Source organism: Taudactylus pleione, unplaced genomic scaffold, assembly GCF_031769625.1.
Source record: "Taudactylus pleione unplaced genomic scaffold, aTauple2 ptg000005l, whole genome shotgun sequence".
NCBI lineage: Eukaryota > Metazoa > Chordata > Amphibia > Anura > Myobatrachidae > Taudactylus > Taudactylus pleione.
Genome location: NW_028284408.1, coordinates 28,664,760 through 28,689,966, shown reverse-complemented (window position 1 = coordinate 28,689,966; position 25,207 = coordinate 28,664,760). Strand labels below are relative to the sequence as shown.

Below are 25,207 nucleotides of genomic sequence, written 5' to 3'. Positions count from 1 at the left end.
CTGGCTCATCATGTGGACAATCAGGAAACAACACAAGGACAAGTTATGCAGTTCCTCCAAGAACTATCATCATGGCTAGATAGTATCCAGTCTGCTCTCCCTAAGCCAGACCAAGATTGATCCAGTCCTGCTCTTCCCACCTCATGACTCTCTCTCCCCACTTCTGATAACTTCGACATTGATCCCAAGTTATTCCGAGGCTTCCTCAATCAGTGTGGAATTAATTTTCAATTGCAATCTGGGAATTTTGCCACGGCCAGAACCAAGATCACCTACATTATATCATTACTCACTGGTCAAGCTCTGGCCTAGGCGTCACCTTTATGGGAAAGGTCTGATCTCATTTTATCTGACTACAATCAGATCTTATCCAGTTTTCAGAAATTTTCGATGAGCATGTTAGAACAACATTGGCTGCTGCAGACATTTTGCGGTTATGCCAAGGGCATCGTATGGTCGGTCAGTAAGTTATCCAGTATCAGACTGTGGTTTCCAAATTGAGATGGAACAATGAGTCTCTACTTGCACCTTCTGGCAAGGACTGTCGGTTCGTATAAACAATGAACTTTCAGCTTGAGATTTACCCAATAGCCCCGAGGAGCTGATTCTTTATGCTTTAGATCTCCGCTTTAGAGAGTGGGTGCAAGAGAGAGTAAGAAATGGGTGTTTTAGGTAACAGTCTCTCACCTCAATCAATTCAGATGAACCTATGCAAATTAATTGGTTTTGGCTGTGTCCAGAAGAGTGACAGAAACATATCAGGGAAAATCTCAGTTTATACTGTGCTGGCTCCGAGCATATGCTGGGAGCCTGGCCTAAGAGTTCAGAAAATGCCAACATCTAACTGGTACCATAGAGGTCAGGTTAGAAGTAATTACGCACTCTCCACATAGATTGGACTGCACATTCTTTGTAACTGTGGAACATCCACAAGGATCAAGTTATTTCCCTGCCCTGATCGACTCCGGACAGCAGGGATCCTAATTACCCCATCTTTGGCCAAATAATTGGCCAGTCCGTTGAATCCCTTTCCCGTACCTGTCTATCTCACTGCCATTGACGGAAGCCACATACCTGGAGGCACCATTATGCATCAAACGTAGCCCCTTAAACACTTTGGGGCTTCTGAACTTTGAGATTATCACATTGAGCCTGATTCAGTAAGTATGGTTAATGCGATCGCTGCAGCGATTGTGCACGCAGTCTTACTGCAAAAATATGCTAATGTTTGCAATCGCCATCACAGCCTAACATAAGTACACCCACTTTACCTTACTCACATCCGTAATACTTAGAAAGTTTGCGAAACCATCAGGAACATCGAGTACAGTCGGAGCCTCATGCACACTTGACCTTACTCAGGAATTGCTAACCTCATCGCACGCAGTGAAGCAATGGCTAATTTATTCACGCCCCTGTAACGGTATTCAAATGCACTGGCACGCCTGCGTTTAGCCTTAGGGGGGGACCTTATGTCATTTTATTTTTTTAAATTATTAAACCTGTTTTTTACAGGTCTTAACACACAAGCAGCTTACACATATCTCACTGATATGTGCAGGCTGCTTGCTCGGGTGAGTTTGGAAGAGAGAAAACACTGCAATCTCGGGTAAGCAATCTCACCCTCCTTAAACTCACTTGTAAACTCACAATTTGGAGGAAACAAATCGATCTGCTTCACCATCGAAAAACTCACTTTCACCTAAACTCACTTCTTAGTAAATTTGCGAGTTGTTAAAGGGAAAACACACCCGAGTTTTGGTAAAGCAAAGTGAGTTTAAAAACGAAAAAACTCAACCAATCTAGAATCTTAGTAAATTTACCCCCATGCGTCAGGACATCATATCCCACCAGACCCTCAGCACTTCACCACCTCTTTTCCCATACCACTCCTCACCATCCATCTTACCAACTCTGACATCATTCTCCCCTATATCTGGAGAGGAAGTCATGGCCCTTATCTGGTCCCCCCCTTCCACCTCCCCCCTTGACCATATCCCTTCATGCCTCCTCTGCTACCTCTCTCCTTCTGCCTGTTCCCTTCTTGCCCACCTCCCCGATCTCTCCCTCTCATCTGGCACTGTCCCTTCTGCATTCAAACATGCCCCTATCTCCCTCATGTTTTAAAAAACCTACCCTTGATTCTAATACTCTCTCTAACTACTGACCCATCTCTTTCCTCCCTTTTGTCTCCAAACTCCTTAAGTGTATTGTTTAAAACCCACCTTACTGCCTTTCTTTCCTCCCACTCCCTCCTTGACCCTTTTTAGTCTAGCTTCTGTTCTCTCCACTCCACTGTAACTGCTATCATGAAAGTCAGCAATGACCTCTTTGCTGCCAAATCCAAGGGCAACTACTCTCTGCTTATTCTCCTTGACCTCTCTGCTGCTGTTGGCACTATGGACCACCCTCTCCTCCATTCCCTTGGCCTACGTGACTTCCCTCTCCTGGCTGTCCTACCTCTCTGACCATTCCTTCTCTTCTCTCATGACTTTTCTTCACCCCCACTTCCACTTACAGTAGGTGTTCCCAAAGGTTCTGTTCTTGGACCTCTCCTATTCTCCCCATCTTTAGATGAATTCATCAGCTATTTTGACCTCCAATATTATCTCTATGCTGATGATAGTCAGATCTACATTTCCTCCCTGGACCTCTCCCCCTCTTTCCTCGCTCGTATCTCCAACTGTCTCTCTGCTATCTCTTCCTCGATGTCCCAGAGCTTTCTTAAGCTTAATGTGTCAAAGACTGAGCTGATCTTCCCACCCTCCCACATAACCTCACTTTCTACAGTGCGCTATCTTGGAGTTATCCTGGACTCCTCCCTCTCCTTTAAACAACACATTCAGCACCTCTCGCAGTCCTACCATTTCCATCTCAAAAATATTTCCAGGATCAGGCTCTTTCTCTTCCAGGATGCTACTAAAACCCTCATCCATTCACTGGTCAGCTCCAGATTGGACTACTGTACCCTCCTCCTGTCTGGCTTCCCACCTCTCTCTGTCCCCAAAGCTACTGCCTGGCTCATCTTCCTCTCCAAACATTCTACATCTGCCTCCCCTCTCTTACAAGCCCTCCACTGGCTCCCCTTCCCCTTCAGCACCCAATTCAAGGTTCTTACACTCACTTACAAAGTCCTCACCCAATCCTCTCCCATTTACATCTCTGACCTCATCTCCCTTCACACTCCCGTCTGCCCTCTTTGCTAAACAAATGCATGCTGCCTCTCCTGCCAACTTCCTCCCACTCCCGTCTCCAAGATTTTTGCCCATGCTGCTCCTTACCTCTGGAACTCTCTCCTTCTCCATATCAGACTCTCCACTTCTCTACAAATCTTCAAATGGGCTCCCAAGACCCACTACTTCATCAAAGCCTTCCAGCTCTCATTTTAGCCCACTGCTACATGCTCCTTCCTCCCTGTCTACCCCATCTGTGACACACCTGTTTGTCTGCCCTTCCCCTTTAGAAAGTAAGCTCTCACGAGCATGGCCCTTTTCCCTCTTGTGCTTCTCTTTACTTGTACTTTCTTCTACTCTTTACTCCCCACAAGGACACTTGTTGCTTAAGCCCTGTTGCTAATTTGAGTGTTATGATCGCTAATGCAGCATTGTGTATAAACCATGTCCTTGACCTGCATTGTATTGTACTGTATGTCACTGGTTTCTTGTTCACTTATTTGTTTATGTACTTTGTAAGGCACTGTGGAACACTTGTGGCGCCATATACATAAAGGATAATAATAATAATAATAATTAAGCTTTTGGTGGCACTGCAGATGGCATTGCTGATTCAAAGCCCTGGAGCAGTAAGTAATAACTGTGTGAAGTTTGTATGCTCTTGCTGTGTTCACATGGGTTTTCCACCTACCTTCCATAGTCCAAAGAGATTATGGTTGGTAAATTGGCTTCCGAATAAGTGCTGTGACACTGGCACCTCCAAGATGACACTCACAAAGTATGTCGGGTATAACAGCCTTCTGTTTCATTATCATGATGGAAAAAAGATACAACAAAACAAAAATGTTCTCTTAGCAGTTACTAGCACTATGTATTCTAACACGAACCTTGAGATAAATGTACTTTACTAAGGTTATCTGCCTTCTTATTAAATACTTAATGATTGCCCTCATTATAAGTGTATTGTAATTCTTCACCTCCCGATTGGCCAAATAGATGCAATGAGTTTGTGTGGTTTTTATGCAGTAGTTTGTACAAAATCGCTGGCGGTTTGGCCATTTGCAAACTGCTGGACATCACCCTGAGAATAAGTATTCAAACCTCTCAACAGTAAATCCAGTGGTTTAGAGGTTAAAACTAATGTTGATGTGCAACGGTTTCAAACCCCCAACAAAACTGCTGTTTAGTAAAGAGTGCCCCTTAGGTCTATTAGATTATCCAAATTCTCCTTTTAAAACCTAAGTTCACCCCCAGTTCTGTCCTGATTTACAGATGTGGAACCTATGTCTTTCCTCCCTCAGCTAGTACCGGCACGTTTTCCTTATCTATAAGGCCTCATCACAGTTAGACTCCGAAGTCTGCTAGGCGCCAAGGCCAGATTAACAATGGGGCAGATGGGACTACAGCATCAGGCCCCCACTTAACAATAGGTTCATGATGATGACCGGATATCATAAGTATTAAAATTACATTTCTATTTTCCTACTTTTATGTATGTGGGGAGACATTGGGGCAAATAGTGTATGGGGTGTACATGACATCACTCCTCCGCTTCCCACACTAGGGAACTCATTCAGAGTCGGTCGTTGCGGCCGCACGGTAGTACGCCACCGTTGTTTGCTATACTGTGCATGCGTAAAGTTCGCAATGCGCGTGCGCAAACTAGCCGCTACGATCAGAAATTTCTCTCTCCTTAAACACAGCCAGGTCGGTAGTTTGAGTGACAGAATGAGGCGTTTGTAGGTGGTAACAGGGGAAGGTGCTTGAAAATGGGGAGTGGAGATCCGAACGCAGGCGTGCCTAATTATGTGAACGGCGTTTTATGGGAGTGCATATGGTTTATGGGAGTGCATAATTAACAAAGTAGCGTCATGGCACATGTGACATGGGAGGTTTTTACACTGACATGATCGTAGAGCTTAAGAGAGGGTATGGTCAACCTTAAGCTCTACGACCAGTTTCGATGGCTCCCGATGGTCTCGATTAATCCTTATATGCCCGGAGATGACGTGCAATGCGTACGAGAAGGGGGCATATTTTTTTTAATTCCGACCACTTCCTCCCCTTGGTCGGCCAGCTACCGATCCGAACTTAGGGACGCAACTTGCGAGGGAATCATTTGAATATCCGGCCCTTTTCCCGTACGACCGTGCAGCCGCTTCGACCGACTCTGAATGAGGTCCTAGGTCCTTAAGTCGGCCCTGCTAGGCACACATTGTAAGTTCTCTCTTTCTCTCTCTATGAGTACGTACATACATACACGCACACACACATACACACATAGTAATATGTCAATAAAGCCAGTTAAGAACAGTAAAATAATTATGCATCTGCGTGCTATGATTTCAGGCACTACATACATGTGTCATATAAAGTAGCAGCTATGAAATGTTCCAGTAAATTTACAAATCTCCTACCCATTACACATAAACGTACCACTCTGGTTATTTGAGTGTATGAAACATATACATATATATATACCGATGTGGATTATTACTAATAGGCATGTCATGTGACTCTATAGTCAGACCTTTTTTTTGCCTATTCTCCAGAACTGATGTCATTAACATAGCAATGCCATAATCATAGCAGCTTACAGTGGTTTAGCCACAAAACTCAGTAGGCTTGTACAAATAACACATAGGTCTGTATGTTTGTTTACTACTGAGTCGAGACTTAAATAAACAAGGATACAGGCAAAGGAAATTATAATTCATCCTTATTAAGCATAGAACCTCCTAGTGCCTCAGTTATGATCACAATGTTTTCTATACAGAGTGGGCTTTGTTCTTTGCCTGAAAGAGGTTATTCAGCAATTATTATTGGACGTTTAAGCCTCCTAAGAACTAGATTTGGGAGTTAAAAAAAAAACGTGTCCTAGCGGACTCTCTGTTCTGGTTTGGGAAGAACAAAGCCAAGTACTGCATCCACAATGAAAGCTGGCATGTAAGAAGCAGGTAGCCAGACCAGTTTGGCATCCCAGCCGGGACTGTATCTTGTGCGTGGGTATGTGGCTTGTAAGGCATGCTCAATGGATTTAGGCACTTTGGAGATGTCAGGATCACAGATGAAATTCATGATCAGCCTTTGCACTTTCATATCTAATTATAATAGAAAACAAAAAGACAAATTAAAAGTGGAGAAAATTAACATTGCAGATTAGATGTTAAACAGACAAAAGGCATTAGTAACTTATTACATCAAGACCAAAAATGTACACACACAAAAAAAAACCATAAGTGTAATACAGTATGTGATCAATCGACCAAGATCCAGTGGAAGCACCTTATTTGGAGGAATAGACTGGTATGTACTCTGATAGGGCTGAGAACTGTGGACTAGGGCCCTGATTCAGAGCAGAACGCTCGCTCTGAAACAGGGCCGTCCTATTTAAATGTGGAGCGGCCTTATGGACGCTCGCATAGCTGTGGGTTACCACCCACAGCTTATGCGAGCGTCCATGATGATGGTCGCGATGGTCAAGACCATCGCGACCATCGGGCTTGCGACGAGACCCTTGTGATAGGTTCTCGCTGCCGCAAGCCCAGGAGTGATTTTGGCTCTATCAGAGCCAAAGTCACTCCCACTGACATCATTACTGATGTCAGTGGGGCCGGACTCAGACGGTAGGCGTTCCCATGGGAACGCCTCCGTCTGGCCGCCACGCCCCCGGCACGCCCACCAAAGGGGTCGTGCTGTCAGTCACCATCGACAGCATGCCCCCTTTGGTGCGAGACCCCGAGCAACGTATTTCTCGTCGCTCGCCGGGTCTCGCGCATGCGCATGACGGAGCTCCCTCCGTCATGTGCATGCGCATTCTCACAACATCGACCCGCTTGCGAGCGAACTTTGCTCGCGAGCGGGTCTGAATGACCCCCTAGATTCAGACCCGCTTGCTAGGAAGCGTTCGCTCGTAGCTGGCCGATATTCGCATTGTGCGCATGCGTACGCATTGCAGTGTGCATACACGAACCAGTGCGAGAGATTGGGAAGCGTTCGCTCGCTGCGCATAGACAGCCCGTCAGACTGAGTGACAGGAGAAGCCGTTTGTGGGTGGTGACAGAGGCTGGCCATTAAAAATGGGGGAGTGAGGGTTTCAGAGGCATGCATAAATAACAGGCAGCGTCATAGTACACGTCACCTGGTTGTATTTCACACTGAAGTGCTTGCGGTAGGGTCTAGTCAACCACAAGCGCTGGTTCGCTTCCGATGGTAACCGATGTACTGATGGTTGCATACACTTCCTGGAGATGACGTGCACAAGTGGGCGTCTTAAGACTGGCTGGTGGGCATTTGCATACACAAGGCGATCGCACGCCAAGACATAATGGGTGTGCTTATGCCTGCCTTGCTGTCACTTAGCCAAATTTGAATACGCATCTAGCAAGCGGGTAGAAATAATAACAGCACACCTTTAATGTTTTCAGCTGCTTCCTTACTTCATATAAATAATAGGAAGTGAATAATATACGTAATAGGAAAGCAATGTGTGTTTAATGTGAATTAGAGGGTGTAACGTATAACAGTATGTCGCAAAAAAAACAAAAACATTTTCATATTGTATTTTTGATGACATTTCACTCATTACCCAATTTCTCACACACATCTTTTTACACGCATGAAATATACCACATACAGTGTTCGCAAATACGCACTATAGCGCGTATTTTACCGGGGATTGAGTAGTGGGGACTCACTTTTAAAAAGAAGCTGGGTCCCCAGAGATGCGCTGTGCTGTGGCCAATCCCTGACAGCTGGCTGCAGCACAGCGCGTCCCCCTGAGAAAGACACAACGCTGTCTGTTAGAGCAGCCAATGAGAGTCAAATAGACTCTCATTGGCTGCTGCTGTGGAAAGCCATGCTGGGATCAAGTGTCTGATCCCAGCATCGGCACAGCATCTGTGCCCGGCGCTGGGACAGTGTGTTTGTTCCCAGCGCCGAGTAAGACACCACGGCGGGTACCTGGTGAAGGAACCGCCTGGTCCCTTCCACCAGCGTCGGCGGTAAAGCGGCGGCGGGAGAAGCTTGGCTCTGGATGCAAGCTGAGTGGAGCTCGCTGCCCTGAAGCCAAGAGGCGGTGGCGGTTGTTTGGCACTGGCCGCGAGCCAAACACGGCTCGCGGTCCAGCAGCCAATAGGTGGCAGATGCGATAAGCCAAGCACAGCTCGCAGCGTATTAGCCCCGCCCACTCACGGCGTCTTGAATTAGACGCCGCTGAGCGGGAAAGTTCAGTCCGGCGGTGAAGGGGAGGAGTGAAGACCTACCGAAGACAAGAGAAGAGCGTTGCTGCAACAATTCCAGCAGCCTCGCAAGAGGCCAGAAGACGGCGTGATCAAGATAGGAAGAGGCGGCACCAGTGGCAGAAGAATGAAGCTGAGGACCGAAGAGGACTGAGTAGGTGGAAAGAAAAAGAGCTTATGAAGCTCCCCCCCGCAGCCTCTTCCACCGTACGGGTAGGCAGCCTTGGTTCACCGGTATTTAACCCCTCCCTAGACCACCAGGGTTGTCGGGCACTAGGCCCGTGGCATAAATTCAGGCACTAGGCCTGTGGGTATATAGGTGGGCACAAGGCCCGGGCTACATAGGGGGCATTAGGCCCAATTGAAGGTGTGAGTGACTTGGGCATAAGGCCCAGGTCACTAAAAGGCAAAATAGGTGAGCCAATACTAGGGGCAATGCATAGAGGGTAAACTACTGGGGGCACTGTATAGGAGGGGATTACTACTGCGGGCAATGCATAGGGGAACTACTAGGGGTAATGCATAGGGGGGATTATACTGGGGGCAATGCATAGGGGGACTACTAGGGGTAATGCATAGGGGGTAGATTACTACTGAGGGCAATGCATAGAGGGGATTACTACTGGGGGCAATGTATAGGGGGACTACTAGGGGTAATGCATAGGGGGATTACTACTGAAGGCAATGCATAGGGGGATTACTACTGGGGCAATGCATAGGGGGACTACTAGGAGTAATGCATAGGGGGATTACTACTGGGGGCAATGCATAGGGGGGATTACTACTAGTGGCAATGCATAGTGAGTCAACTACTGGGGGCAATGCATAGGGGGTCAACTACTGGGGGCAATGCATAGGGTGGGGGACTACTATTGGGGGCAATGCATAGGGGACAAAAGGGCATTAATGTGCGGCATAATGTGTAAAGGGCATTAATGTGCGGCATCTTTTGTAAGGGGTGTTACTGCATGGCATAATGTGTAAGGACCAGGCATTAATGTGTAGCATAATGTTTAAAAACCGGGCATGGCTGTGTGGCAAAATGTGTAAAGTCCGGCCACTGCTGTGTGGCATAATGTGTAAAGGGCATTAATGTGCGGCATAATGTGTAAAGGTCGGGCATGGCTGTGTGGCATCATTTGTAAGGGGTTAGGGGAGGTCTAAGAGGCATATGGGGAGCTCTAAAGCATAAATTATGATGGGAACCAGAAATGGTCAGGTAGGACCCCATTTTTTTAAAGTGGAGGGTCCCTGGGACCCACATATTTTGTCGCTCACCGCATAAAGGTTTGATTCGCTCCATTGAACAGCATGGGTGGGTCCACGAATATGTGACCTATGAGGCCCATTTATCATTAACTATTTGCGGCATTTTCCCCAAAACAACCTGTTTTCGGGGATAGCCTCAAATATTAAGTATCCCCCAGATGTATTATAGAGGGACCGCACCAAATAACTGCAGGGATGCAGTCAGGGTAAGCAGGGGCATTAGTGCCTCCCCTGTCATACTTCCTCCCCTATCGTACTCCCTGTCGTGCTTCAGAGTTTTGATATAAAAATGATTAGAATAATATAAAGAAGATATTTATAACTTATAAACAACTAATTTATTGTAATAATTTTCTAGTTAAAACTGCCAAATCTGCCAACTTCACTAGAATTGCAGGGAGAGACTAGAGGTGAGGCAACAAGAGCTCAGTCTCACCTATTAGACACTGCTTGCAAAGCTGGGGGTGGTACCACACCACGGCCAGTAATACTGCACAGAAAGAGAGCCAAAAGAGCCATCCCTCACTGTGGGCAGAGGGGTGCCTTGAGCACTGATGGACACCTTGGATGTGTCATGTGACCAGAAAGTGCATTGCTCAGAGACCCACCGAAGCTTAACCAGCAGCAGCAGCAGGGGGAGGAAGAGAAGAGACACAGTTTGTGATGCAGGTAGGAGCATACTTGCCGACTTTCAACTCCCTCCTTCCGGGAGGGAGCTGAATGTCTGCGCACAGCGGGGGCGTGGCCAGTTAATGTGGCATTGGAGGCGGAGCCGGGGCGGGGCCACACCACACAATCGCATCCTTGTGGCTCCGCCCCCGCTGCGGAGGTTTCTATGAGGTAGCGGGGGCAGGCAGCAGCCGGGAGGCTTGCCTGCCTTTCCGGGGGTCGGGAGCAGCCCCTGATATTCAGAAGGCTCCCGACCAAATCGCGAGGGTAGGCAAACCTGGGTAGGAGAATCAATGGACACTGAAGCTTAGTGTAGTGAGTGTAGACTTACAGTTAGTAGGGGATGAGACAGGCTTCCGGCACTCCCCCAAGCAGGGCCGGCAACAGAAATCTTAGGGCACGGAACACTGATGTCACTGGGGCCCCACTTCCTCACCACCACCCCCGACCCCACCACCTGTAAAAATACATTATGACTTACCACACTGTCTCTCTGTTACTGATGATTCATTCTGTGGTTCTCATCTGATGTCTCTTCCACAGTCTTCTTGTTGACATTGCTGTAGATGCCTCAGGTTTAGGATGGAGAGTGCATGCAGCCAGCCATCCTAATTCCTCAGCCCATCACCACCTTTCTTAGCCCTCAGCCTCTCATCACCATCCTCAGCCACATCACCTTTCTCAGCCCCATCACCATCCTCAGCCACATCACCTTTCTCATCCCCCATCACCATCCTCAGTCCCATCACCTTCCTCAGTCCCATCACCATCCCCAGCCCCATTACCTTTCCCAGCCCCCATCACCATCCTCAGTCCCATCACCTTCCTCAGCCCATCATCACCTTTCTTAGCCTTCAAACTCTCATAACCATCCTCAGCAACATCACCTTTCTCAGCCCCATCACCTTCCTCAGTCCTATCACCATCCTCAGTCCCATCACCTTCCTCAGCCCCCATCACTTTCCTCAACCCCTCAGCCTGCCGAGTCAGCATGTGTGTATAGATCCCCTTCAGTGAAGGTTGCGGCTGTAACAGACGTCATGGGGAAAGGATGACGTGCAGCGCCGGAAACGTGACCTATGACATCACGCTGCCGTGTCACCGACTGCAATGTCACACTCGGCCCAGGTCATGTCTGAGCCACCTGGAAGACCCCAGTGCTGCCAGCTGCCAGGCTACAAGGGAGCTGTGCGGTGGGTATGGGTCCCGGCAGCTGCCGCACTGCACCCACTAGAGAAGTGAGTTTGTGGCCCCATTTTGTGCCCCTGTGGACCTCAGGATGCTCTGGACCTCGTGGTCCCTTTGGACCTCAGGGCCCGGTACAGGTGTACCCTTAGACCCCCCTTGTCACCGGGCCTGCCCCCATGTGTGCCTGCTCAGCCACTGACCTCACTGCACATCACTAGATAACTCCAATATCTGCTGCGGTCTTTCATTCCCGACAGCAGCCACCACTCCCATATTTTTCAATGGGGGATGCAAAGCGGTCACTTTTACCAAGCTACAGAATGCAAAGCATTCCTGAGCTTGGTCCTCACATTTAGCGCACTCTAAAGATGGCGTTATGCCACTGTAGCCTATGGGCTACACTTTGCAAAACTAGCCAGGAGAGAGTTCAGTAGGAGCCCTCCCTGGCAATGGCCATGGCACATGCGGGGTCTGTAGCCCACGCATGTACAGGAGCCCCTGTGTCTGCAGGTGCTCTTTAATACATTCAGGCAGTATGATCGCAAACTGCAATGCGATCCTGGGCGCTAATATCGCGCCCAGCCAGATCGTGTTGAGTATGCGATTATTGATAAATGGGCGCCTTAATACGAATTATGTCATTAAACCATTAAACCATTAAACCAACCTCACTTGGGAGGTGGGCGGCATGCCGCAGGCGGGGCCTCCCTCTCTGGATTCTGGGACAGATCACCACAATTTGGCAGTTTCCTGGACATTCTACTAAGTACTGTGTGGTCTTAATTTCCCTTTAACTTACACAGCCTAGAATAGGAATAGATTTGCACAAGGCATATAGAAGAAATGTGTAGAATTTTTTGTATGATAAAACTCAGAAGTTATCCTCACAAATCAGAAACAGTTGTCAAGTAGTGCATAATATACAATGGCCAGAAACATACATTGTTGGTAATATACGTCCCCATAACTCCTCCTGGTCTCTGGTGGCATCTGGTCCCAGAGCTTCTGCAGGGAATGCTCAATAGATTCCAAATCGGTTACTGCTGTCTTAAAGAAACCAGGCTCTATGATACAGACCTTAACACCAAAGTGCAGCAGGTCCCGTCTGTAGCATAAGAAGGAAATAATTAATGTCATAGACAAAACGTAGTGATCACATAGCAACCCCTAGAATCCGAACTGTATATCGAGAGACAGTTATAAAGTGTTTATTTTTTCTATCAGTCAAGTATGAAGATGTTGCATTGGGCACAATTTATATATATGAAACTGTTCTAGAATTCTATAAAGGGAGAAAAACTATCTGCACTTGTTTGCCAGCACAAGTTTCATAAACGTTTTCAAAATTACAGCAGAGTAAGAAGTAAGTTATATGTTAATGATACAGTGACTGCCTGTGATATACTGCAAGGCTGCAGCAGTAACTCTCGAAAACTGGTATTTGTTTCTGTGGCTTTTTAAGTACAACTATTATTAAGAATCTACTTTTTACATTGTATACTGTATTTTATACATAACCAATTTCAAAATAAAATAAAATGTACTGCAGTGTGTATCCTTTTTATCTTTACGTTACACAGAAAACAGTTTTAGCTGCAGTTGGACAGGTGGTTGCATTGCTGGCTGCTGGCCATAATTATAATACAAACTTATTGCATTTCACCTAAACATTATACAATGGGAGAGCATCATTAAAACGCTCATAAAAAAGGTATTTACTAGAAACTGAGTGAGAAAATTTAAGTAACCATGGGCCTGATTTAGAGAGAGGGGTCAATCCTATTCCATGCAAAGGGTGCGAGTTGCCGTTACAATGGTGTTAAAATACCAGCAAAGGTACTGCACCTCGCACCATTTTGCGACCCGCTTCAAGCTCAAATTCACTTCATTTTGCTCTGAGCCCTATTGGGCTGCGAGCACTTTAGTTGGTAATGTAGCCGTGGTCACAGCTGCACTCGTAATAGTTGCTGTAGTCAGTTCCGGTAATCTGCTGCTACCTGCGCTACGTTGCAGAGCTTTCTCCACCAGCATTCCCAGTCAGCACCAGTACCAGGTTCCCATACCTCAGCATCTCCAGAGCTGCGCTCTGCATACCCGGTGGGGTTTAGTTCCCTTTTCTCTGTGATCTCCATCTTCCGCATCATCCAGAAAAAACAGAGACATTCATGAACAAGTACCCCCTGCGCCCAGCCTCGTTCCAATATAAGGAATCTACTCATAAGGACTTAACTGCACCCAGTCCGGGTCCACTTTTCACTTCGGACTTGACAAATTGTTAGGACAATATCTTTTATCTTGGAGCTTCTACAGCACAGGGGATGAACACTGAGTTGATATTTTAATTAAAAAAGTCTTCAAATAATGAATTATGAGCTTGAAAAGTTACTTTAAGAGGTTACAGGTTCACAATAAAAATGCTGTCTGGAACAGTCTGTGTAAGTGTCATTAGTAATGCAGACAAACCTGTTGAATTCTTTTGCAAGCTACTACATATATGTTTACAGCATATATATATATAGAGAGAGAGAGAGAGAGAGAGAGAGAGAGAGAGAGAGAGAGAGAGTGTTATGAATTCCAGTGACCACTCCTAGTAAGCCATCTAGAACTCAGGCTTTCGAGGTTTTCCGCCACTAACAACCGCCCATTGTTCCCTTAGAGATTAATAGCTCATCGGTACTGAGTCGGCCGCCTGGAGTTACTGCTCGGAGTAGTAGCAGCTTACAGGAGTGTCGGTTGGAATCCTATGATGAGGGAAGGAGTTTGAACAGGAAGAGTCAATGGTGTAACTTAGAGAGGTGCGGCTTGTGTGCCAATGGTGTGGCAAATGTGCTGATGGTACGGTTTGTGTGGTGATGGTGTAGCAAATGTGCCAAGAGCCGATGATAGAAAGCTTATTATGAGTGCTGCGGCTTTGAGAGCAAATGGTGCTGCAAATGTGCCAATGGTGCGGCTTGTGTGCCGATGGTGTGGCAATAGCCGCCGGTAGAAAGTTGGTAGTAGATGCTGCGGCTTTGGGAGCCAGTGGTGCAGCAAATGTGCCGATGGTGCGGCAATTGTGCTGATGGTAGAAAGTTGGTAGTAGGTGCTGCGGCTTTGAGAGCCGATGGCAGCACGGTACTATTGGTGCGGCTAGGAAGTCATAGAAGAAGCTGGAGAGCCAGAGACAGCACGGAAGCTGCTAGTGCGGCAAAGGTGCAAATGATGCTGCAAAAGCTGATGGTAGAAAGTTGGTAGTAGGTGTTGCGGCTTTGAGAGCCTATGGCAGCACAGTTGTATTGGTGCGGCTAGGAAGCCATAGGAGAAGCTGGAGAGCTGGAGACAGCACGGAAGCTGCTGCTGCGGCTAAGGTGCCAATGGTGTGGCAAAAGCTGATGGTATAGAATTGGTAGTAGGTGCTGCAGTTTTGAGAGCCGCTGGCAGCACGGTGGTACAGATGTGGATAGGAATCCGTAGGAGAAGCTGGTGAGCCGGAGACAGCAAGGAAGCCACTACGGGAAAACCAGAATTTTCACCACGAGGCGGAACAGAATGCTGACCATGCAGCCGAGCCAAGGGAACCCACATGAACGCTATAAGCGGCAAAAGGCCAGTGTGCGCAAATAGGAGGACCATCCAATCACGTAGTGCTAAGGATAGCATGTGACGTCCTGAGGTGTGCCGATTGCCTAGGAACCCAGGGAACCGGAACAACAACATCCAGAGAAGGCGAATTGCTCGAGGGAGACAAGTCGTGAACGCAACTTGTAACAGAGAGAGAGAGCGAGTGTGAGAGAGTTCGACAGCATACACTCTCGCAACTTCTGCATCTTTCAGGGGTGCTACATAAATTTGTCACTTGTCCATCCTCTGCATATGTGACAACAAAAAATTGTATAAATGAGCACTCTCCTTTATAAATCACAAAACTCTGATTTATTTATCATCTTCAGTCCAAAGTCCAACGTCCATCATACAAATGCGATCCATCACTTAGATGCGGTCGACGTTTTCGGTCATACAATTTACCTTTTTTAAGGCTCCTCACAGCCAACATACACCGATGTCACCACCAAATGTAATACCAAAAAAACCTTACTTGGTTACAGAATATATAGGCACACTGATCCCTGATCCTGAACACCTGAGAGCCTGAGCCGCGCCAAATTCTTCATACAATTTCTGCTCATCTGAGCCTGGTACTTCTGCGTTCCACTCCATAGTACGCATAGTGTTCCCCTGCTTAGTTCCGCATTCTTCCAGCTCATGGAACGCAGTCTACCGCCCAACTACTTCACTAATCCTATTGATAATACCATGATCACGTGACAAATCCACATCATCACGTCACCGGATCACTTCTGACCTCCAAACTCACATGGCAGTCACGTGATGAATATATCATCACATCAATGAATAGCAAAATACTTCCGGTTTCACCTAGAACGCATATTCCCAGCAGGGAAGTATTCAATCACAATTGTCAGGCGTCCCATGCATTCTATCCCCATCACATCCAACCTATTTAATTCAGATTTACCCAACTAACATTGAACAGAACCCCCTATATAATAAAAACAAATATTACACACATACAGTATCTCAAAAAATATATGTATCAAAAACTACCACCATACCTAAACAAAACTAAAAATACAAAAAAATGTACAAAAGAATCCATTAAAATATTCAAAAAACACTATGTAAATATATGTGTTTCTTCAAGAGACTTCTAATGGTACCACCCTGGATTTTACAAACAACACTTAAGATTGCAATTCTCGTTTAACCCCTTAAGGGCCCCATACACGGTGCGAAATGCACCTTGCATTGCGATGGCAGTTCCAACAGTCGACATATGGACGGTCCCCACACACAGTGTGATATGCACCTGCAATATACCGGCACCCCTCTCCCCTGCATGGGATAATTTGTCGATTCCCCAGATCAATTGAACATGCTGAAAGATCTGGAGGAGCGATGGACGACCCCACGGGAGCGCGCAGCAGACGATATCATGCCCACACACGTATCGATATAGCGGCGATATCTTTAAAAAACGTTGGATTGCCCACTATACATCGCTCCGTGTGTGGGGGCCTTTAGGGGCGATAGTGTCCAATCTGTAAATCCACTTGAACTCCCTCTGCTGTAGCCATTTCTGTCTATTTCCCCATGCATCGTTATGGGGATATGATCAATGATCATGCTTTTCAATGTCGACATGACCTTTATCCAGAAAATGACATGCTACTGGTTTGTCACTTATGCCTGATGCCAAAGTCTGGCGAATCGACGTTCTATGATTCGCCATTCTTACTTTAAATGGTCTAGACGTCATTCCGACGTAATACAGTATACATAGACATTTTCAAAATGTATATAACAACAAAACTTGATGTACACAAGAGTCGGATCGAGATCGATACACCTGTACATGGATGTACAAATTCCTTGCCTGTCAGCATTCCACTACAGGTAATGCATCCCACACAATGGAAGCAACCTAGCCTCTAAAGGTGGCCACACACATGAGGATCTGTACACGATCAGCCGATGTGTACGATTTGTGTACGATTTCCCTTGAAACTCTCCCCGGCAGCTCTGCACACGATCTCTCCTGCATCCAGACTTTCACAGTGCATCGTGTCCTAGATTGTCAGACCTTCCCTACTGCACGGCAGAACTGAAGATGCGATGTGCGACCAGCGGTGATGCGCATTTCATCGTGATCGTGAGTGAGGACTCACGATTTACTCAGGATTCAGCCATAATTTACACAATCTGTCGTTCCAATGTGTCGGTATCGGCCAGATCGAGTAAAATATCGCTATGTGTGTGGCCAACATTAGATTGAAGCCACGTTGTTTTATTCTTGAAATGCATAGTTGGTCTCAAAAGAAGTTGTTTCAAATTGGGTCCTCTCTTAAACGAAATTAGAGGTTGTTTATGTACTTTTTCAAAGCCTCGTCAGTACCCACAATTGACCATTTTTTTAAGCAGGGGAACACTATGCGTTCCATGGAGTGGAACATGGACGTACCAGGCTCAGATGAGCGGAAGTTGTATGCAGAGTTTGGCACAGCTTGATCCCACAGGTGTTCAGGATCGGGGATCAGTGTGCCCATATATCCTGTAATCAGGTAAGGTTTTTATGTTATTACATTTGATGGTGACAGCGGTGTATGTTGGCTGTGTGAGTCTTCAAAAAGGTCATTGATATGACTGAAACGTCGACCTCATCTAAGTGATGGATCGCATTTATATGATGGACGTTGGACTTTCAGTTCAGGATTTTGATAACTACTACAATGACACTTGTGATGGATTGTCTGAAGATGATACATAAACCAGAGTTTTGGGCTTTATAAAGGAGAGTGCTTATATATATATATATATATATATATACATATATATATATACAGTCAGGTCCATAAATATTGGGACATTGACAGAATTTTCAGATTTTGGCCTCTATTCACCACCACAATGCTTTTGAAATGAAACAAACAAGATGTGCTTTAACTGCAGACTTTCAGATTTAATTTGAGGGTAATTACATCCAAATCAGGTGAACGGTGTACGAATTACAACAGTTTCAATATGTGCCTCCCACTTTTTAAGGGACCAAAAGTAATGGGACTATCAACTCAAAAGCTATTTCATGGACAGGTGTGAGCTATTCCCTCGTTATTTCATTATCAATTAAGCCTGTAAAAGGTCTGGAGTTGATTCTATGTGTGACATTTGCATTTGGAATCAGTTGCTATCAACTCTCAATATGAGATCCAAAGAGCTGTCACTATCAGTGAAGCAAGCCATCATTAGGCTGAAAAATCAAAACAAACCCATCAGAGAGATAGCAAAAACATTAGGTGTGGCCAAATCAACTGTTTGGAACATTCTTAAAAAGAAAGAACGCATCGGAGAGCTCAGCAACACCAAAAGACCCGGAAGACCACGGAAAACAACTGTGGTGGATGACAAAATAATTATTTCCCTGGTGAAGAAAAACCCCTTCACAACAGTTGGCTAAATCAAGAACACTCTCCAGGAGGTAGGTGTATATGTGTCAAAGTCAACAATCAAGAGAAGACTTCACAAGAGTGAATATAGAGGGTTCACCACAAGATGCAAACCATTGGTGAGCCACAAAAACAGGAAGACCAGATTAGAGTTTGCCAAACAACATCTAAAAAAGCCATTACAGTTCTGGAACAACAACCTATGGACAGATGAGACAAAGATCAACTTGTACCAGAGTGATGGGAAGAGAAGAGAAGGAAAGGAACTGCTCATGATCCAAAACATACCACCTCATCAGTGAAGCATGGTGGTGGTAGTGTCATGGCGTGGGCATGTATGGCTGCCAATGGAACTGGTTCCCTTGTATTTATTGATGATGTGACTGCTGACAAAAGCAGCAGAATGAATTCTGAAGTGTTTCGGGCAATATTATATGCTCATATTCAGTCAAATACATCAGAACTCATTGGACGGCGCTTCACAGTGCAGATGGACAATGACCCGAAGCATACTGCAAAAGCAAACAAAGAGTTTTTTAAGGCTAAAAAGTGGAATGTTATGCAATGGCCAAGTCAATCCCCTGACCTGAATCCGATTGAGCATGCATTTCTCTTGATGAAGACAAAACTGAAGGGAAAATGCCCCAAGAACAAGCAGGAACTGAAGACATTTGCAGTAGAGGCCTGGCAGAGCATCACCAGGGATGAAACCCAGCGTCTGGTGATGTCTATGAGTTCCAGACTTCAGGCTGTAATTGCCTGCAAAGGATTTGCAACAAAGTATTAAAAAGTGAAAGTTAGATTTAGGATTGTTTAGTTTGTCCCATTACTTTTGGCCCCTTAAAAAGTGGGAGGCACATATAGAAACCGTTGTAATTTCTACACCGTTCACCTGATTTGGATGTAATTACCCTCAAATTAAATCTGAAAGTCTGCAGTTAAATCACATCTTGTTTGTTTCATTTCAAAGCCATTGTGGTGGTGAATAGAGGCCAGAATATGAAAATTCTGTCAATGTCCCAATATTTATGGACCTGACTGTATATATATATATATATATATATACACAGACACAGTTAGTTTTTTGTGTGTTGTCACATATCCAGAGGATCGACAAGTGTGACAAATTTATGTAGCAGCCCTGATTGATGGAGAAAGTGCTGGCAAACTCTTTGTATTGTTCTAGACCAGGAATGGGAAACCTCAGGCCCTTGGAATCATTTGGTCTGGCCTTCTGAGCTTTTTTCTGCTAGCTTCATCTGGCTAGCAGGGTGTGCCTAGAATGGCACCCTGCAGCCAGAATCTATGCAGCAGTGCAGCCTGGAGCATCCTTAGGACGCTTCAGACGGTCACACCGCTGCCCTTACAGCTCCCCGGTGCATCCGCAGGATGCTCCTGGCATTGCTGTAATCGCCTGCGATTGTGGCCCCACCCCCTGTGTGATGTCACATGGAGGGGGCGTGGCCTGCACCAGGCCCGCGAATAATGTTATATATATATATAAATCAAAATGGCCCTCGGCAGAAAAAAGGTTCCTCATCCCTGCTCTAGATGCACCCATTATATCATTCAAGTACTTATTAAGAGATATTATCTGGAGGACAACAACAGATATTAAGCCTGATTCATTACAGATAGCAAGTGCGATTACGCACGCAATCGGCTGATTGTTGCGATCTACGCATGCATCCTAGTGCACGTGCGTGAACTAACCACTTTGATCACAGAGACAACGCAGATCCATCGCAGAGTGATTGACAGGAAGTGCCGTTTGTGGGTGGCGGGGTGGTTGGCGAAACGCAAGCATGCCAGTGCGTTTGAAAGCCGTTACATGGGCATGCATAAATTATCCACTGCAATGCCATACACAGCTTGAGTACTCACTACGTGCGATGAGGTTAGCAATTTCTGAGTAAGATCAGAGCTTGTGCAAGTGTGCGTGAGGCTGCGATGGTACTCGATGTTACCGATGGTTTCGCAGTCTTGCTAAGTATTACGGATGTGTGTAAGGTAATGTGGGTGTCCCTATGTAGTGCTGCGATGACATAGCCATCGCAATGGATTAGCATATGATCGCAGTCAGACTGTGTGCGTAATCGCAGCCGCGATCGCAGTTGCGATACGTAGTGAATCAGGCCCATTGTCAGTAATCACGGATGAATTTGAAATTCGGATTTATATCTCAACTACTGCACTTTATTCTGCTTAGAGGCTGCTATGATTATAGGTCTTGCTATATTTTAAATAGATTTGTGCTATTATAATCAAATGTGCTGCTATAATACCTGAATTGTGGTGTTAGTGTTTTTTGTTGTTTGGGTATATATATTGATTTTTGGTTAGCCTGGATACATTAGGATTTGGGTGTGTATTCATTGAGGATTTTTCTTGAATCCACTATTTCTCTTGTAATTGGGTTTGAAACATGACACAAAGTGGATTGAGGTTAATGAGAATTTGTTGGATTTGGCAAAGAATGCTCAGGTCACTGTGACAGATGATGAAAAATGGCTGTTTGGGCATCTACCAGCTAAATCAACACTTGATCAGTATCAGAAGCAATTAAGTCTAAACAGGAGGGAGGTAGACTTGGTTTTACTAATATATATATAAAATAATTCTTTAGCTCCAGCCCAGTAGCAGCTCCGCCCATGGTTAGTGAACCTTCATTTCACTCTCCTGTCTGGCAGTCCCTCCCTAATGCCAGTGGCAATTCCAATTAATGGAGGTGAATTTGTCATTGTGAGGAAAAAGAAGAAAAAACAAGAAGATGGAACTTTGCATTATAACTTTTGGGAAAGTAATTTATATTAATTGTAGTTACAAAAGCTTCAATATTTATTTTTATCCCATAGCCAGTAAGTCATGAAGCTACTGAATGGCTCAAAGGGAGCCATGTGGTTTTGTATGTACATGACATTACCATGATATCATTTATAACATGTTCTTTGTGGTTTTTACCTCAGACTGTCAGAGAAAGCTTCCACAGCATACTTAGAGACGCAGTAACCACCTCCATTAGCTGATATTCTCCCTAGTACGCTGGCCATATTAACAATTCGACCTTGTGCCAACTTCAATAATGGCAGAAACCCTAATGTCACAGCAATTGTGCCAAATGTGTTTACTTCCATAACCTTTCGGTACTCTTCTACTGTCATCCATTCAGTGGGGCCTATCGGATTGGCAACACCAGCATTGTTAACCAGACCATACAGACCTGTAAAGACATTAATAACGTCCGGAAATAGCAATTATTTCATAAAAGATAGCCAACAGTATCTTTCATCTGTAACAGTTTTAGGCCCCTATTTACTAAAATCTGCATTTAAAATGCAGTTGTAGTGTGATATTTTCACCTTAATTGCGCATTTAGGAAATATCACTTGTATGTACTAAAATCTGCATTTAAAATGCTGTTGTAGTGTGATATTTTCACCTTAATTGTGGAATTTAGGAAATATCACTTGTATGTACTAAAATCCACATGCAGGGAAAGAGCTTGTGATAAAGCTGTGTCCTCCGAATCCTGTTCTCACACTTCTCAGGGAATTTTTAGCAAAAAATACTGTGAGAAGGTGTCTGCACATGCGCTACCGCCGGTTACCACAATCCCTTTTCTAATCCAGACCCCCCTGCCGCTCTGCTTGCACTTACCTCGGTGATAAGATGAGCTCTCACTCCGGACAACTGGTCACCAGGCTTCTGCTCTGTGAACCCGGTCAGCTGATGTGTGCTGTAAAATGAGATGCCGGTTTCCAGCACACATCAGCTAAACAGGGTCACAGAGCAGGAGCCAGGGTGCCAGATGACTGGAGGCACAGAGCAGGAGTCCAATGACCAGCTGACCAGAGGCACAGAGGAGCTCCCCAGATCACTGATAACCAGTCCCTGGGTACAGGTAAGTGTTTGGGGGTTCTTTTAACAATTTTTTTGGTCTATTTAGACACGCAAAGCTGATCACAGGCACTGTCTCCAAACTCTGCTCTGCCTGTTAGGAGAGAGCAGGAGCCGGTGAAACGGGGTTAAGCCTGCTTAACGCCAGATGGTATTAATGTCACAGGCCTTTCCCCGTTATTTTATTTTACAATTGAACATTTGTAAATTTGAAGCAGATCACAATTAATATGCGATCTGCTTACTAAAATTATGTGAATTAAAGGGCTAGGAGTAGTTTTTTTACCAAAACTGATCCAAATGCTCTTTACTAAAGTTAGTGCAAAATATTTTTATTAGGTTTCAGTGGCGTAACTGGGGTATTTGGAGCCCAGTTCAACATGAAAAATGGAGGACCCCCCACCCCCCCACGAGCAAATGCTAAAAAGTGGGCGTAACAACATGGCAAAATGGGCGTGACCACTGAAAATGGGGACGTGTCAACATGAGACACCACCATTTCTCATCAGTCTGGGAACATTCCTTTCCATTCCATATGCACCTTAATGCCCCCCGTAGTAGTGCCCCTTATGCAATGCCCCAGTAGCAGTGTCGCTCATGCATTGCCCTCTGTAGTAGTGCCCCTTATGCAATGTCCCCAGTAACAGTGCCCAATAGGCCAGTTGCGTCCCTCCCCACGGTGACCCCCCGGTGCGGCCCACACCCCCCGCATCCCCCTTGTGACGTGACTGCCTTAGGCAATGCCCCCTGTAGTAGTGCCCCTTATGCAGTGCCCCAGTAGTAGTGCCCTTTATGCAGTGCCCCTAGTAGTAGTACACCTTATGCAATGCCCCCTATGGTATTGCCCATTATGCAGTGCCCCTTATGCAGTGCCCCCATTAATGCCTCTTAAGCAGTGCCCCTTATGCATTGCTTCCAGTAGTGCCCCTTATACAGTGCCCAATATAAAGTGCCCCCAGTAGTGCCCAATATATAGTGCCCCCAGTAGTGCCACTTATACGGTGCCTCCAGTAGTGCCCCTTATTCGGTGACAAATATAAAGTGCCCCCAGTAGTGCCCCTATACAGTACCCCCAATGGTGACTTTTATGCAATACCCCAGTAGTGCCCAATATATAGTGACCCCAGTATAGCCCCTTATACAGTGCCCCCAGTAGTGTCTCTTATATAGTGCCCCCTATGCAGTGCCCAATATGCAGAGTCCCCAGTAGTGCTCCCTATCTTGGGATTTACTCCAGATTCCTGTCTCATTAGGCACCCAACATGGGGCCCTTTTGCTGGATGCATCCCACAGCGGAGCGAGATGCATTGCAGAACGCTACCCGCTCACAGCAGCTTGGTGAGTCTGAGTCACACTAACAGCAGCTGGGTAGGTGAGTGTGGCAGGTCAGCCATAAAATGTCTGTTGTTCACAATGTTAACATTTGTCCCTGTGTATGTGGCTTGAAAGCCAGGGGATGGTGTAGGAGGGTATTAGCAAATTGTGCACAGTATAAACTGTTTGTTGGTTCCTGTATATGTGGCTGTGGAGGCCAGGGAATGTTGTGCAGTGTGTATCTGTGACAGGGTAGCTAGCTGATATATTTTGCTGGTAATCTGGTTTAACAAAAATATTTGATTAAGCCAGCTAAATTTGTCCACAGAATGGAGTTGCAGGGTAAAATGGAGGAGGTTTGGAAATTCTTTGTTGAGATGGACACTGGTCAGCAGACCCTGATACAGGGCCAGCAAACTCAGTTACAACTGCTGCATGAGGAATTGGTGGAGATAAAGAAATGTGGACGGGAGCACGAGGTTTTGCATAAACTGACACCATCAGATGATATAGAAGTGTTCATGTGTACCTTTGAATGCACAGCTGCCCGGTTAAATGGTCCGAGGAACAGTGAGCAGTGAAGTTAGCTCCCTGTCTTACAGGAGAAGCCCAGAGGGCTTATGTAGATCTATCTGCTCCACAGGCTGATTCCTATACTCACCTGAAAGCAGCTATCCTTGCCATGTTTGGGGTGACGGGACTTAGCAAAGCTAAAAATTTCCATGACTGGCAACTGACTGCCTCTGAAACTCCAAGGGTTTAACTGGCTGAACTGGCACAGCAAAGTAAAGCTTGGTTACAGCCAGATAAGAACACCCCTCAGCATATCATGGAGATAGTTGCTTTAGAACATGCTGAATGGGTGTTGGATCATGGGGTTCAACAATGGGCTTTCCAGGCTGACCTCCAAACATTTGAAGAGTTGGAAGTCGTACTTGAATGATTTGAGTTTATTTAAGTTAAATAAAACAAAACAATGGTACCAGCAAGTTCCTAAGCCTAGGACCCATGTCCCAGCTGTTAGGCCACACAACCTGCTTCCAGTCGTGTGTTATAACTGCGATAAGCCCAGTCATGTCCCCCCCGGGACTGCACGAACCGGGGTGAGCCTATGGACTGTAGCACGGGTAAATCAGCTAGACTTGTTATCAGTATGTTGGCAGGCATTGCCTCTCCAGAAGAAATCACCTTGTTCTGGATGGCCATACAGATAGAAGGCTGTGAGGTCTTGGTTTTTATTTGATATGGGTAGTGACCTGTGTCAGCTAACCTGGTGCCAAAAGGGGTTGATCAGGTATTACCCTCAGTGAAAGTACTGTGTATCCATGGGAATGTTTAAGAGTACCCCTGTGAAAAACTGTTGGTGGTGCTAAACAGGAGGCCAATATAAATGGTAGCTGCCATAGCCCCAAGGTCTCCCTACCCAGTGATCTTGGGCCGTGATTTTCCGCTATTA

General features: G+C 45.8%; 1 protein-coding gene across 1 annotated transcript in view; it reads right to left on the bottom strand.

Annotated features, from left to right (window-relative positions):
- Positions 1–5,513: 5,513 nt before the first annotated feature.
- RDH5 (retinol dehydrogenase 5) overlaps positions 5,514–25,207 on the bottom strand; it is a 59,901-nt gene continuing 40,207 nt past the window's right edge. Inside the window, exons 3-5 of the mRNA XM_088480529.1 lie at positions 21,502–21,760; positions 12,481–12,644; positions 5,514–6,274 (exon numbers count right to left, since the gene is read on the bottom strand). Of these exons, the coding sequence (XP_088336655.1) occupies positions 6,051–6,274; positions 12,481–12,644; positions 21,502–21,760 (647 nt within the window). The 3' untranslated portion in view covers positions 5,514–6,050. The remainder of the gene's footprint in view (positions 6,275–12,480; positions 12,645–21,501; positions 21,761–25,207) is intronic.